Source organism: Felis catus, chromosome B1, assembly GCF_018350175.1.
Source record: "Felis catus isolate Fca126 chromosome B1, F.catus_Fca126_mat1.0, whole genome shotgun sequence".
NCBI classification, from domain to species: Eukaryota; Metazoa; Chordata; class Mammalia; order Carnivora; family Felidae; genus Felis; species Felis catus.
The window spans coordinates 119,136,896-119,150,331 of NC_058371.1; the positions used below are offsets into that span (position 1 = coordinate 119,136,896).

Consider the following 13,436-nt stretch of genomic DNA (forward strand, 5'->3'; position numbering starts at 1 on the left):
AATATTTAAGTTGAAAAGTAATATGTACAGTTTATCTTAAAATCAAGACCTAAATAAATAAGAAGGGAAAAAAAGGAAAAGATAAACTCTGCAGCATATCCTCAGGAATAATAACTCTTTTTAAAAAATTAATTTATTTAAATTCAAGTTAGTTAACATACAGTGTAGTATTGGTTTCAGGAGGAGAACCCAGTAATTCCTTACTTACATATGACACCCAGTGCTCATCCCAACTAGTGCCCTCCTTAATGCCCATCACCCATTTAGTCCATCCCCCCACCCACTTTCCCTCCAGCAACCCTGTTTGTTCTCTGTATTTAAGAGTCTCATATGGTTTGCCTCTGTCTCTGTTTTTCTCTCATTTTTCCTTCCTTTCCCCTATGTTCATCTGTTGTGTTTCTTAAATTCTACCTGAGTGAAATCATATATTTGTCTTTCTCTGACTGACTTACAATAACTCTTTTGATATAAATCCACCCAGACTTCTCTTTCTCCCTTTCTCTATCTCTTTCTCTCTCTGTCTTCCATCCCAATATTCTTATAAAATTATAAGAATTGGCCATACTTTCTTGTAACCTGAGTTGTTTTGCACTTTGCTGTATATCACTAACAAGTTTCTTTTCAGTAAATATATTTCCATGACCTTTTAAATGTTTGTGTAGTTTTCTTTTGGCTGTATCATACTTACTTAACCTCTTGAAAATTGAAGTTGACTCCAATATTTACTGTTAAAATAATGCATGGTTGAATGTCTTATAGCTAAATAGTTGTACCTAATCTTAATATTTTCATAATCTCAAAAGTGGAAATGTTGAGATAAAAGTATATATAGTTATAAGCTTTCTGACATATATTACCACAATGTCATGTCCTAGCAGGGTAAAAAACCTTGCTACTTTTTCTTCACCTTCTTCAAAACTAGGTATTACTAGCTTTTTATACCTTTGTTAATTTGATAGGTGAAAAGCAAGGCTTCTTTAAATGGAGTGCTTTGAATACTAGTGGTATTTTAAAATATTCAAGTTTATTGGCCATTGGCATCTTGGAATGTTTTATAAATTGCTTTTCTTGAAATCCTTTGCTTTCGTCTTACAGGTGTGTTCATCTTTCGTTCTTTTTGATTTGTCAAGATTCTGCATAAAATTAGGAATGATAACCTATACTCTATAGTTATCGACATTTGTAATTTTACTTTAACCTTTATCTTTTTTTGTTTGCAATTCAGAATTTTAAAATTTTTATTGTCAAATCTGGAAATCTTTACCTTCATGACAAGTATCAGTAATTCTTTCAAAAAATATTTTTTGTGCTCCTCTTCCATTGTGCCAACAGCTGTGCCAAATACTGAGGATAAACACTGAACGACAATATTAGCTTTTGTTGAGTAATTGCTTTGATACTTGCTCCAAGTTCCATAGATATTTTCACTCATTTAATAGTCACAATGGTACTATGTTCATTTTACAGAATAGGAAACCAAGGAACAGAGGTTAAGTAACTTGGTCAAAGTCACAGACCCAAAACTGGAAACCCAGTTTTCACTGGGATGCAACCCCATACCCACACTTTTAAGTACTATTCTATACTATTTGGCACAGCAGAGAAGCCCATGTGGCTCATGTTCTCCAGGAGTTTGTGTTAAACAAAAAATTACAAAATGTGACAAATAGTAGATAGTATGCGGTGCTACACAGCATGCTACAGGAGATCACATCTAATTTGAGGAGGACAGAAAAAGTGAAAAACCAAGCAGTTACATGCTTAGAAAATCTCCTCTTGACTCATGACTGTATAAACTGTCACTTAAAATGTTAAGGACTTTCAGGATTTTATTTTTACGTTAGATCTTCAATACGTCTATATTTTGGAATATCGTAGATATGGAGACCTCATCTTATTAGGTCTGGGTCAGTTGGCCTTTTTATCATTATATAATGTTCTTCTTTATCTCTTGTGACTTTTTTGTATTTGACTTAAATTTTATTTTGTTTGATATAAGTATAACCACCCTGCTGTCTTATGGTTACCATTTGCATGGAATATCTTTTTCTATCCTTATAAAAACTCAAAGTGATAACTTAATTTCAATCACATATGAAAATTCTAATCCTTTACATCTCACCCTCTTCACTTTGTAATCCATGTCACAAATTAAATCTTTTTATGTTGTATATCCATTAACAGTCTTACGGTTATATTCATGTCTTTATCTTAAATTCTATAACAGAACTGAAAGTGATTAACTCACCACTGTTACAGTATTACAGGATTCTGAATTCATCTATGGCATTTACCTTTACCAAAGATTTATATTTGTGTGCTTTTGTATTGATAACATCCTTTTACTTCCACTTGAAGATTCCCTCTAACATTTCTTGTAAGTCAAGTGTAGTGGTGATGAACTCCTTCAATTTTTGTTTATCTAAGTCTTAATTTTTTATTCATTTTGAAAGGTAATTTTGTAGAATAATATTCTTGATTGGCAGTTTTTTTTTCTTTCAGCACTTTGAATTTATCATCCCACCCTCTTCTGGTCGTTTTAAGGTTTCCACTCTGAAATCCTCTGATAATCTTCCAGGAGCTTCCTTCTACATGATGAGTCACTTTTCTCTTACTGCAACTTCTTAATTGGTTTGTGGAGTTCCATTAAGCTTTTGGACTGTATGTTGTTAAATTGATGCCTCTGTGAGGGAACAAGGTTCTGGGGCTTCCCAATCTACTATCTTATTGTTGTCACCCTGCATTTCTATAATTTTTTAATAAAGAACATTTCTAAATGTATACACACACACACACATACACACACACACACACACACACACACACACACACACACACCTTATTGAGCTAAATACACATAGCATAACAACTTTTTTGTGACTCAGGATCTTTTTTAAAACTTATTACTCTAAACTGCAGATATGGGTACATAAAATATATTAGAAACTCAATTGACTCCTGACTCGAACATTCCTAGGATTGATCCTGTAATAAATCTTCTGTTGTTGTTAAATTTTTCTTTTCATTTTTAAGTCATTTGTTTCTTTGTCATGATAGTATATTGGAGAAGAAACATGTGCTAGGTGCCAGAAGTGTTCCTTTGTCCATTTCTGTCCATTCTTCCACTTCACTTGGTCTTTCAGGTTGTATGTGTAGGTGAGCCACATTATGGCTTATTACTTCTTTGTTTTCTGGCCTATATTTTCAGTGAACATTTCTGAATTGTGTGTATTTATTAAATTATTTGACAATATATAATTTATCAAACAAATCGTATATTTTCAACTATGTGAATATTAAAGGACCATTTTTATATATTTGTTCTGGAAAATATGTGCCTTTCTTTATGAAACCACCTAGATTTGATCCTCTGATATGTGAAGTATGTGAAAATATTTCTCTATGAAATGTTTCCTTTATTGTGTGTCCTTACAGGCAGTGTACTTAAAAATATCCTCGCCTCTTTCCGGGACATACTTATTGGTGTGCTGGCAGGAGCTGTTTTGGGAATTTTTGTTCGATATTTTCCAAGTGAAGATCAGGTAAATAAAAAGTTTATTTTTTAGAAGTATACTATTAGATATTTCTTTTAAAATTTTGAACTTTTGGAAGAGCCATAAACAGTTAAATGTAACATTTAATTCTCCTTTCCCCAAAATAGCCTCCAATGCCTACTCTCTGCTTAAAATGGAGCACAGCTGTGATTGATACAAGTCAATGGTCTTGACTAGAGTCTCTGCTTCCTAATTTGGCAAATAAGAATATCAGAAAAGTGTACTTAACCCAGAGTACCTTTTCAATTCCACCACCCCTTTATTCATTGAATTGCCTGTTGACCCCTGACAATTTTCCCTAATGATTTTTCCCTCCAATTTTCCATTGAACATTTTTGGGGAAATAGATTGCCATTTATCTCTGCATGTTTTCTAACTTAAATTCACTCCCACTTTCTTTGGCTAAGGCAACTCTATTAAACTCAACCCTTTCCTCCGCCAAAGGATATGCCATTACTCTTGTATTTCTGTAACTTCCATCTTAATTTCCCCTTAACAATTGTCTTAGCTAAAGAGATATTAAAATATATAGAACTACATAAGGGTCTCTTTCCTTTCTTCTTCACTTACAGCTAAAGTATTATAGCCATTTTACTGACATTAGTATCAGAGATGTGGCAGAGGATAAAATGTAATAATTACAAATTTTTTCACTTGGTACCAAATCTGCTAAAATATTTGGTGGTGAAGAATGTAAAAATTTTAGATATTATTTAATATAACATATAGAGACATGATATCAAAAGATCAATAATCAATGATAGATGTAAATATTGTATTATGTATTAAATGTAAATTAATTTCTAAATATCTAATTCTAGACAAAACTTTCACTGAAGAGAGCATTCCTTATTTTGAGTATGTGTGTTTCCGCTGTCTTGGGCAGCCATCATATTGGTTTACATGCAGCTGGAGGATTATTCACACTAGCGTTGTCTTTTGTTGCTGGGGTAAACTGGTCCACGGAAAAGGTGAATATTTTTAACACATTTTTTAAGATAAATTAACTGGTTTTTTTTACATCATAATAGACATTTAGAAAATCTCTTTGTTCTAGTTGGAAGATGTTCCAGAAGTTTGTGTCTTCAAGAAAGTGTATAAATCAATCAAGGAAATAAAATATTTAGGAAAGGGACCTGGAAATACAGTAAAAGGAAATCATAAGTTGAGCTATCACATCAGGCTGCTTTCTTTTACCCAAGTTTTATGCGATATGATTAAATAACTTTTATTTATTTAATTTATTTTCTTTAATTAAATTTAAATTATTTAAATTACTTAATTTAGTGTTATTATTTTATTTATGTATTTAATTATTTTATTTTATTATTTATTCATTAAAATTTTATACAGTTAATACATGAAAAATGCTTGTAAAAGATTAAAACAATACAAAAGGCCCACACATATAATAAAATATAAGACTCCTTTTCCCCTACCACTCCCAAATATCATACCCCTCTTCCCAGATTTAATCATTTCCTTTAATCTGTTCTCTATTTGTACGTTTAGATCATTTCCATTTTGTTTTTATAAACAGTGCTGCCATGAACAATCCTGTTCATGTGTCCTTTTGCAAATATGCAAGCACTTCCATAAAAATAGATTCCTAGAAACATAATTGCAGAATTTAGAAATGGAACATTTCTATTTTGATGGGTAGTGCAAAATGTTCCTTCAAAGAATTTAAACAATCTGATGGGTAAGAAATCATACAACATTCTTATTCTTTGTTTACATTTTTCACATTAGTAGTGCAGTAAACTTCTCTTTATATATTCTTTTTTAACTACCTATCCATCTTCTTTGACCATTTTTAATTGATTTATTTGCCTTTTGTTCCTAATTTATAGTTTCTTTATATCTTAATGCTGCTAATCCTTTGTTACACATATATTGCATATAATTTTTGCTTATTTTCAACTTTGTTACGTCTTTTGTATAGTCAAACCTGTCCATTTTTCTTTTTTGTTTTGGATGCTATATCTTGTTTAAGAAGGATATCTTCACCCAAGATTATAAGATTGTATACACAATATCTTCCATATTATCATCTAATATTTTGTTAGTTTTTATTTGTTTTGTTTTTGCATTTGGTTCTTTAATTCATCTGGAATTTATTTTTTTAAATGCTGTTAAGGATATATGTGTGTGTGTTTATAAATATGTATACACATACATATACTATATATCTACGGACACATATATATGCACACAAACTGGACAGGCATTTTTTGCTAAATTATGTACTGACTGATCCATTAATTATTCAATAATTTTTTTTTTAATTTTTTTTTTCAAATTATTTATTTTTGGGACAGAGAGAGACAGAGCATGAACGGGAGAGGGGCAGAGAGAGAGGGAGACACAGAAACGGAAACAGGCTCCAGGCTCTGAGCCATCCGCCCAGAGCCTGACGCGGGGCTCGAACTCCCGGACCGCGAGATCGTGACCTGGCTGAAGTCGGAGGCTTAACCGACTGCGCCACCCAGGCGCCCCAATTATTCAATAATTTTTAAGTGCCTCTTTACCATGAGCTAAACTCTCACGTTATATACACACACACATACAAGTTCATTTCTGGAATCTATTCAATCCTATTTATCTAGTTCTCTGCCAGTACCACTCTATTTTAAATCACTATAGTTTTATGTCTCAAAATCTAATATGGAAGATTCCCTCTCATTGTACTTTTTTTTTTTTAACTTTTTTAACGTTTATTTATTTTTGAGACAGAGAGAGAGCATGAACGGGGGAGGGGCAGAGAGAGAGGGAGACACAGAATCGGAAGCAGGCTCCAGGCTCCAAGCCATCAGCCCAGAGCCCGACGCGGGGCTCGAACTCACGAACCGCGAGATCGTGACCTGAGCTGAAGTCGGACGCTTAACCGACTGAGCCACCCAGGCGCCCCCATTGTACTTATTTTTAAAGTATTTCTTTTTTTTTAATTTTTAAAAAAAATTTTATTTTTTAAAATTAACATCCAAATTAGTTAGGATATAGTGCAACAATGATTTCAGGAGTAGATTCCTTAGTGCCCCTTACCCATTTAACCCATCCCCCGCTGCCACAACCCCTACAGTAACCCTCAGTTTGTTCTAAATATTTATGAGTCTCTTCTGTTTTGTCCCCCTCCCTGTTTTTATATTATTTTTTGTTTCCCTTCCCTATGTTCATCTGCTTTGTCTCTTAAAGTCCTCATGTGAGTGAAGTCATCTGATTTTTGTCTTTCTCTGGCTAATTTCACTTAGCATAATACCCTCCAGTTCCATCCACGTAGTTGCAAATGGCAAGATTTCATTCTTTTTGATTGCTGAGTAATACTCCATTGTATATATATACCACATCTTCTTTATCCATTCTTCCATCAATGGACATTGGGCTCTTTCCATACTTTGGCTATTGTTGATAGTGCTGCTATAACATGGGAGTGCATGTGTCCCTTCGAAACAGCACACCTGTATCCCTTGGATAAATGACTAGTAGTGCAATTGCTGGGTCATAGGGTAGTTCTATTTTTAGTTTTTTGAGGAACCTCCATACTGTTTTCCAGAGTGGCTGCACCAGCTTGCATTGCCACCAACAATGCAAAAGAGATCCTCTTTCTCCACATCCTCGCCAACATCTGTTGTTGCCTGAGTTATTAACGTTAGCCATTCTGACAGGTGTGAGGTGGTATCTCATTGTGGTTTTGATTTGTATTTCCCAGATGATGAGTGATGTGGAGCATTTTTTTCATGTGTCGATTGGCCATCTTGATGTCTTCTTTGGAGTAGTGTCTATTCATGTCTTTGGCCCATTTCTTCACTGGATTGTTTGTTTTTTAGGTGTTGAGTTTGATAAGTTCTTTATAGATTTTGGATACTAACCATTTATCTGATATGTCATTTGCAAATACCTTCTCCCATTCTGTCATTTGCCTTTTAGTTTTGCTGATTATTTCCTTCGCTGTGCAGAAGCTTTTTATTTTGATGAGGTCCCAGTAGTTCATTTTTGCTTTTGTTTCCCTTGCCTCCGGAGATGTGTTGAGTAAGAAGTTGATGGGGCCAAGATCAAAGAGGTTTTTGCCTGCTTTCTTCTTGAGGATTTTGATGGCTTCCTGTCTCACATTTAGGTCTTTCGTGCATTTTGAGTTTATTTTTGTTTATGGTATAAGAAAGTGGTTCAGATTCATTCTTCTGTATGTCGCTGTCCAGTTTTCCCAGCACCACTTGCTGAAGAGACTGTCTTTATTCCATTGGATATTCTTTCCTGTTTTGTCAAAGATTAGTTGGCCATACGTTTGAGGGTCCATTTCTGGGTTCTCTATTCTGTTCCATTGATCTGAGTGTCTGTTCTTGTGCCAGTACCATACTGTCTTGATGATTACAGCTTTGTAGTATAGCTTGAAGTCTGGGATTGTGATGCCTCCTACTTTGGTTTTCTTAAAATTTTAAGATTGCTTTGGCTATTCGGGGTCTTTTCTGGTTCCATAGAAATTTTAGGATTATTTGTTCTAGCTCTGTAAAGAATGCTGGTGTTATTTTGATAGAGATTGCATTGAATATGTAGATTACTTTGGGTAGTATTGGGATTTTAATAATATTTTTTTTTCTTATCCAGGAGCATGGAAATTTTTTCCATTTTTTTGGTGTCTTCTTCAATTTCTTTCACAAGCTTTCTATAGTTTTCAGCGTATAGATTTTTCACCTCTTTGGTTAGACTTATTCCTAGGTATTTTATGGTTTTTGGTGCAACTGTAAATGGGATTAAAGTATTTCTTGACTGCTCTTACACAAATTCTTTCTTAGATAAACTTTAGAATCAGCTTGAGAAGTTCCTGACCCCAAAATTATATTAACATTTTGTTTAGTATTGCAATAGTATCATAACTGTAAAATAAATTAAATGGTTAATAATAAGTTACAATTAAATAAATAAAATGAAAATTACTAAAATTCTTTTTTATATGATAAAAGAAATCAAACAGTAAAGAATATGTTTTAAAAACTAAAAGTAACAACTAGGATAATGTGCCACCAAGAAGAAAGAGTAAAATTGTTTTTCTTTTTTTCCTTTTTTAAATTTTACTTTTTTTCCTTTTACTTTTATAAATCAGAAAGCCCAGTCATAAGGGGAATAGTTAGGAATATAGTTTATACCCAATAAATTTTTAAATTTTACTTTTTTTCCTTTTACTTTTATAAATCAGAAAGCCCAGTCATAAGGGGAATAGTTAGGAATATAGTTTATACCCAATACAAAGGATATGAAGGTTTTATGTGTCTTTAAAAAAAGATAAGCCCAGACTGAAACTAAAATCTCTTCATCCAGATTCCTTGAAATGAGCCAGAGTACTGTTGCATCAGTAGGGGACTTTGTTGTAACCACATAACTGGAGAAGTAGCCCTGGGAAGGGTTCATTCTCAGAAGGGAAAGCCAGGCAGGCAACCAAATAAGAGTCTGTATTATATGGGTTTGGTTTTGTTTTCAGGAAAAAATAACTTTGAAGTTTTCAACATGTGTCCTTTGGAAGCAGGCCTGACAGATTACTGACATTTTTTGCCTAGTAGCTTAGAACATATCAAGATTCACTTTCATGGGCCTGGGTCCCAAGATAATTGTTAGTGGAGGCCTTATAAACTCCCTTTTGAGAGCTGAAATGTTTGCATAATCTTGAGTACGTTCTTACCAGGCATGAGGTAGTGCCAGTTCTGTATTTGTTCTGTTACCTTACAAACAAAAGCTAGGGTTCTTACTGAAACATCAGAACATGTCTGGAACTCCAAAACCTTATTTGTTTCATGACAAGATTACCAAATATTTTTATTGAGTAACTTTGTAGATTTTTTTCCAGTATCAAGGAACATTTATTTCTATTTTACTTCTTTTTTTAAAGTTTTTATTTTAATTCCAGTTAGTTAGCATACAGTTGTTGTATTAGTTTCAGGTTGTACAATATATTGTTTCAACAACTCCATATATCACTCAACGTTCATCACAAGTATACTCCTCAATTCCCATTACCTATTTCACCCACCCCCCACTCCCCTCCCCTCTGATAACCATCACTTTGTTCTCTATAATTCAGAGTCTGTTTCTTTGTCTCTCTCTCTCTCTCTCTCTCTCTCTCTCTTTTTTCTCTTTGCTCATTTGCTTTGTTTCTTAAATTCCACACAAGTGAAATTATACAGTATTTGTCTTTCTCTGACTTATTTCACTTAGCATTATGCTCTCTAGCTTCATCCATGTCGTTGCAAATGGCAAGATTTCATTCTTTTTTTTATGGCTGAATACTATTCCAGTGTGTGTGTGTGTGTGTGTGTGTGTGTGTGTGTGTGTGTACATACCACATCTTCTTTATCCATTCATCAATTGATGGGACACTTGGTCTGCTTCCATAACTTGGCTATTGTAAATAATGTTGCTATCAGCTTTGTAGGTTTTTTAACCAAATTCTACTTAAGTGTTTAACTAAAACAATTCACCTACTCAATTTTTATTAAACTTTAACATTTCATCTACAAATAAGATATCTTAAGTTCAATAAATATTAAGACTTTAACTTCTAAAATGTAATCATTTTCATGTGTTACAATAACTAAAAATATATTGTTCTTTTCTACAGATTAGAGTCCAAAGAGTTATTAAAACTGTATGGTATATTTTTCAACCCCTTCTTTTTGGTTTGGTTGGATCAGAAGTATCTGTTACATCTCTTAAATCAAATGCTATTGGTAAGAATAATTAGAAGCACAAAAAATATAAGATTTGAAAATATTTAAGAAAATTATGAATGATTTTTATTTTGTTTACAATATGTCTTTGAATACTATGAGAACCTTCTTCAGAAACTCATACTGACACAGTTAATAACATATATTTGCTCTTATGTTACCCTGTGTGCTCTTTGCTACCAAAGACAGCCCTGAATATCTTTTCCTGAGTGACCTGAGGAAATGCAGGCTGGAATTCATTTCTGACAAAAAATATTACATACCATCAGCACCTTTTGAATACTTTATTTTATAGTGAAAGTTCAAAGTCTATTAACTCAGAATTAAATAAATGTAGTCTATCTTATCTTTCATGGTACCTCTAAAGTGCAAGATCATCTCTTGCACTTTACATAGAAGCTTCAATCATATTTTTATTTTTTATGATTATTATTTTAACTTAAGAAAATGAAGACATAAAGAGGCAATAGTCTTAAAATGCTTTCAGTACTTCTGCAAATCACATCTCTAGGTATAAAGAACCATTTCTTCCCAAATATTTTATTATTTATGTTTGTTTTTATTTGTTGTAGGCATTTGTGTTGTTACCATGAGTTTGGCATTATTGGTTCGAATTTCTTGTACTTTTTTATTGATGTGTTTTGCTGGTTTTAGTTTTAAGGAGAAAATATTTATTGCTTTATCGTGGATCCCCAAAGCTACAGTCCAGGTAAGAACATATTAAGCCATTTTAATAATTTTTAATGTTTATGACTTTTTAATCCTAAATGAATAATGTTACTTTAATCACAAAATGTGGGCGACTAGCCTTACTTTTAAAAAGCTTCATTGATCACAACTACTTGTTGAAAATGATGTAATATTTTAAAATCTGTTTTAAAAGCAATTCTTCTGAAGTTAAAAAGTGTATTTTTAATGACAAATACTTCCTAAACTTCTGAAACATTTTTTCCCTATGTTCCCAAAATATAAACTAAGAATATATCTGAATACTGGAATGTTTACATTTTGCTGAATATTGTAGAGCTAACTGTTACAACTTTAAAGTAGAAACACATTCTTTTAAAAATATATCTTTCCTACCCCTGCCACCCACTCCACCATACATGGATGCACATATATTATTTTTAATTATGCATTTAATTTGTATGGTTTTAATTAATGACTAAATCTCCCCACCAGACTATCTGGGAAAGACAAGGAATAGTGTCTGGTTTCCTTCCATTATATTTTCCCCAGCCCTTAACACAGTGCCTGGCATGCAGGAGGTATACAATAAGCATTACTTATCTACAAGAATGAATGATGAGTGAGTGAATGAATGAAGGAGTGAATGAATGAATGAAAAAGGAGACCTTGTAGTTTTGCCCTCTGATTTAATGATATTCTGTTCCTACTCAAAGGTGTTGCTACTTATTGTTAGACTTTTTAACGTGACAGCATAATGTCTTGATTTCCAGAGATTCTTTTTTCCATTGTTACTCCACCACAGAAGGTTGTGAATTTTCATACAACAAAATTTTCTGTGTCATGATTAAAAAAGCAGGTCCATGGGGCAAGACTGGCTGTTTTGAATACCATGTTACTTGCCTATAACATTAGGCAACTTACTTCCTAATCTCTCAGTGCCCACTTTGTAGATTCCACACCTCTTGTCAGTTTTACAATACACACTGCCTCCCAAGTAGGAAGAACAAGAAGAAGACAAGCAACAAAATCCTAGAGAACCATAAGAAACTTTAGTATTTTGTGTTGTCTTGTTACAGCCAAGAAACTAATCATCCATGATAAAGGCAAATAAACAAAACCCTGCTTCGTTTAAAACTCCTGAGGTTCTGAGAGTAATGTGAGCACTCAAAAAAGATACTTAAATGGGAAAGCTGAGATAATAAGAATACGAAACCAGTCCCCAAATGTCTGCACGCTGATTTGTCACTATTTCACTTTTCGTCCAGATATATTTATTAGGGAGAACATAAAATTGATGAGTAATTCATGAAAATTCCTCAGCACTTTAAGGCTCGTCTCTTTTCTGAACCTACCACTAGGTTTTGTTTGTTTTAACAGAACCACTAACTTTTATCATATAATAACTATTTTAACATTTTTCTTTATGCCTCATCTTTTTGCCCTCTAAATGCAGGCTGTATTAGGTCCCCTGGCTCTAGAAACAGCAAGCATCAGCGCACCCCACTTGGAACCATATTCAAGGGATGTGATGACAATAGCATTTTTAGCCATCTTGATCACAGCTCCAAATGGAGCTCTAATTATTGGCATACTGGGTCCCAAAGTACTTGCACGCCATGATCCAAGCAAAATCAATGTGAAATTGACAAAATTAGATCTTCATTAAAAAGTTTATTTGCCATCACCTGCCTGCTTCTTTTAATAAATTATCTTACATGAGAGAAAAGTTAAAACATACAAGTGTGTGGAGATTGTACATAGAACCAAGGATTTAATAAATGTGTAATTTCATTACAGAGCTTTCCTATGATTTTTTATTCCAAGATTAATTTAATAAAAGCAATGTAAATAGAATGACCTCTTAGTATTTATATATTTCAAGAACAAAATAAATCTGTAAATACTCTAGGAAAATTTAAAGCAATCCATCAGGCTGAATCTGCTGTTATATTACAAACTAAATACAATAAAAAATTAAATGAACCTAATGACAGAAAAATAAGAATCTAAGCTTCCAAACAGAAGTAGAACTTATCATCAGTTTAGTAATTCATTCACTAAAAACATCACCAGAAAAGGAAAATGCCAGGAATAAATCTACCAACTTTAAGTGGGTCAACAATATGTATTCTATATTCTGTTTTTAGTGACTATCTGAATAAGTGATATATTAAGTCAAAAAAAAATTAAATTTATATTACTTCTGCAGTATCCTTAAAATGACAAATTTAATAGTTTTTTTAAAATATTTTTCTTTTTTTAAGTTTATTTATTTTGAGAGAGGGGGTGCAGAGAGAGAAGAGAGAGAATCTCAAGCAGCCTCTTCACTGTCAGGGCAGAGCCCCATGCAACCCACAAACTGTGAGATCCTGACCTGAGCTGAAATCAAGAGTCAGGCACTTAACTAACTGAGCCACCCAAGCGCCCTGCAAGTTTAATTGGTTTTAAATTTTTGTAATGTTTTTGTTTATTTTTG

At 33.1% G+C, this 13,436-nt stretch overlaps 1 protein-coding gene across 13 annotated transcripts in view; it reads left to right on the forward strand.

The window, feature by feature from the left end:
* Positions 1-12,644, forward strand: part of SLC9B1 (solute carrier family 9 member B1) — a 76,535-nt gene extending 63,891 nt beyond the window's left edge. For all 13 annotated transcript variants that reach the window (XM_023252894.2, XM_045056044.1, XM_023252892.2 and 10 more), the window contains 5 exons: positions 3,436-3,542; positions 4,376-4,525; positions 10,162-10,270; positions 10,843-10,979; positions 12,414-12,644. In XM_023252894.2, the coding sequence (XP_023108662.2) occupies positions 3,436-3,542; positions 4,376-4,525; positions 10,162-10,270; positions 10,843-10,979; positions 12,414-12,626 (716 nt within the window). In that variant the 3' untranslated portion in view covers positions 12,627-12,644. The remainder of the gene's footprint in view (positions 1-3,435; positions 3,543-4,375; positions 4,526-10,161; positions 10,271-10,842; positions 10,980-12,413) is intronic.
* The last annotated feature ends 792 nt before the right edge of the window (positions 12,645-13,436 follow it).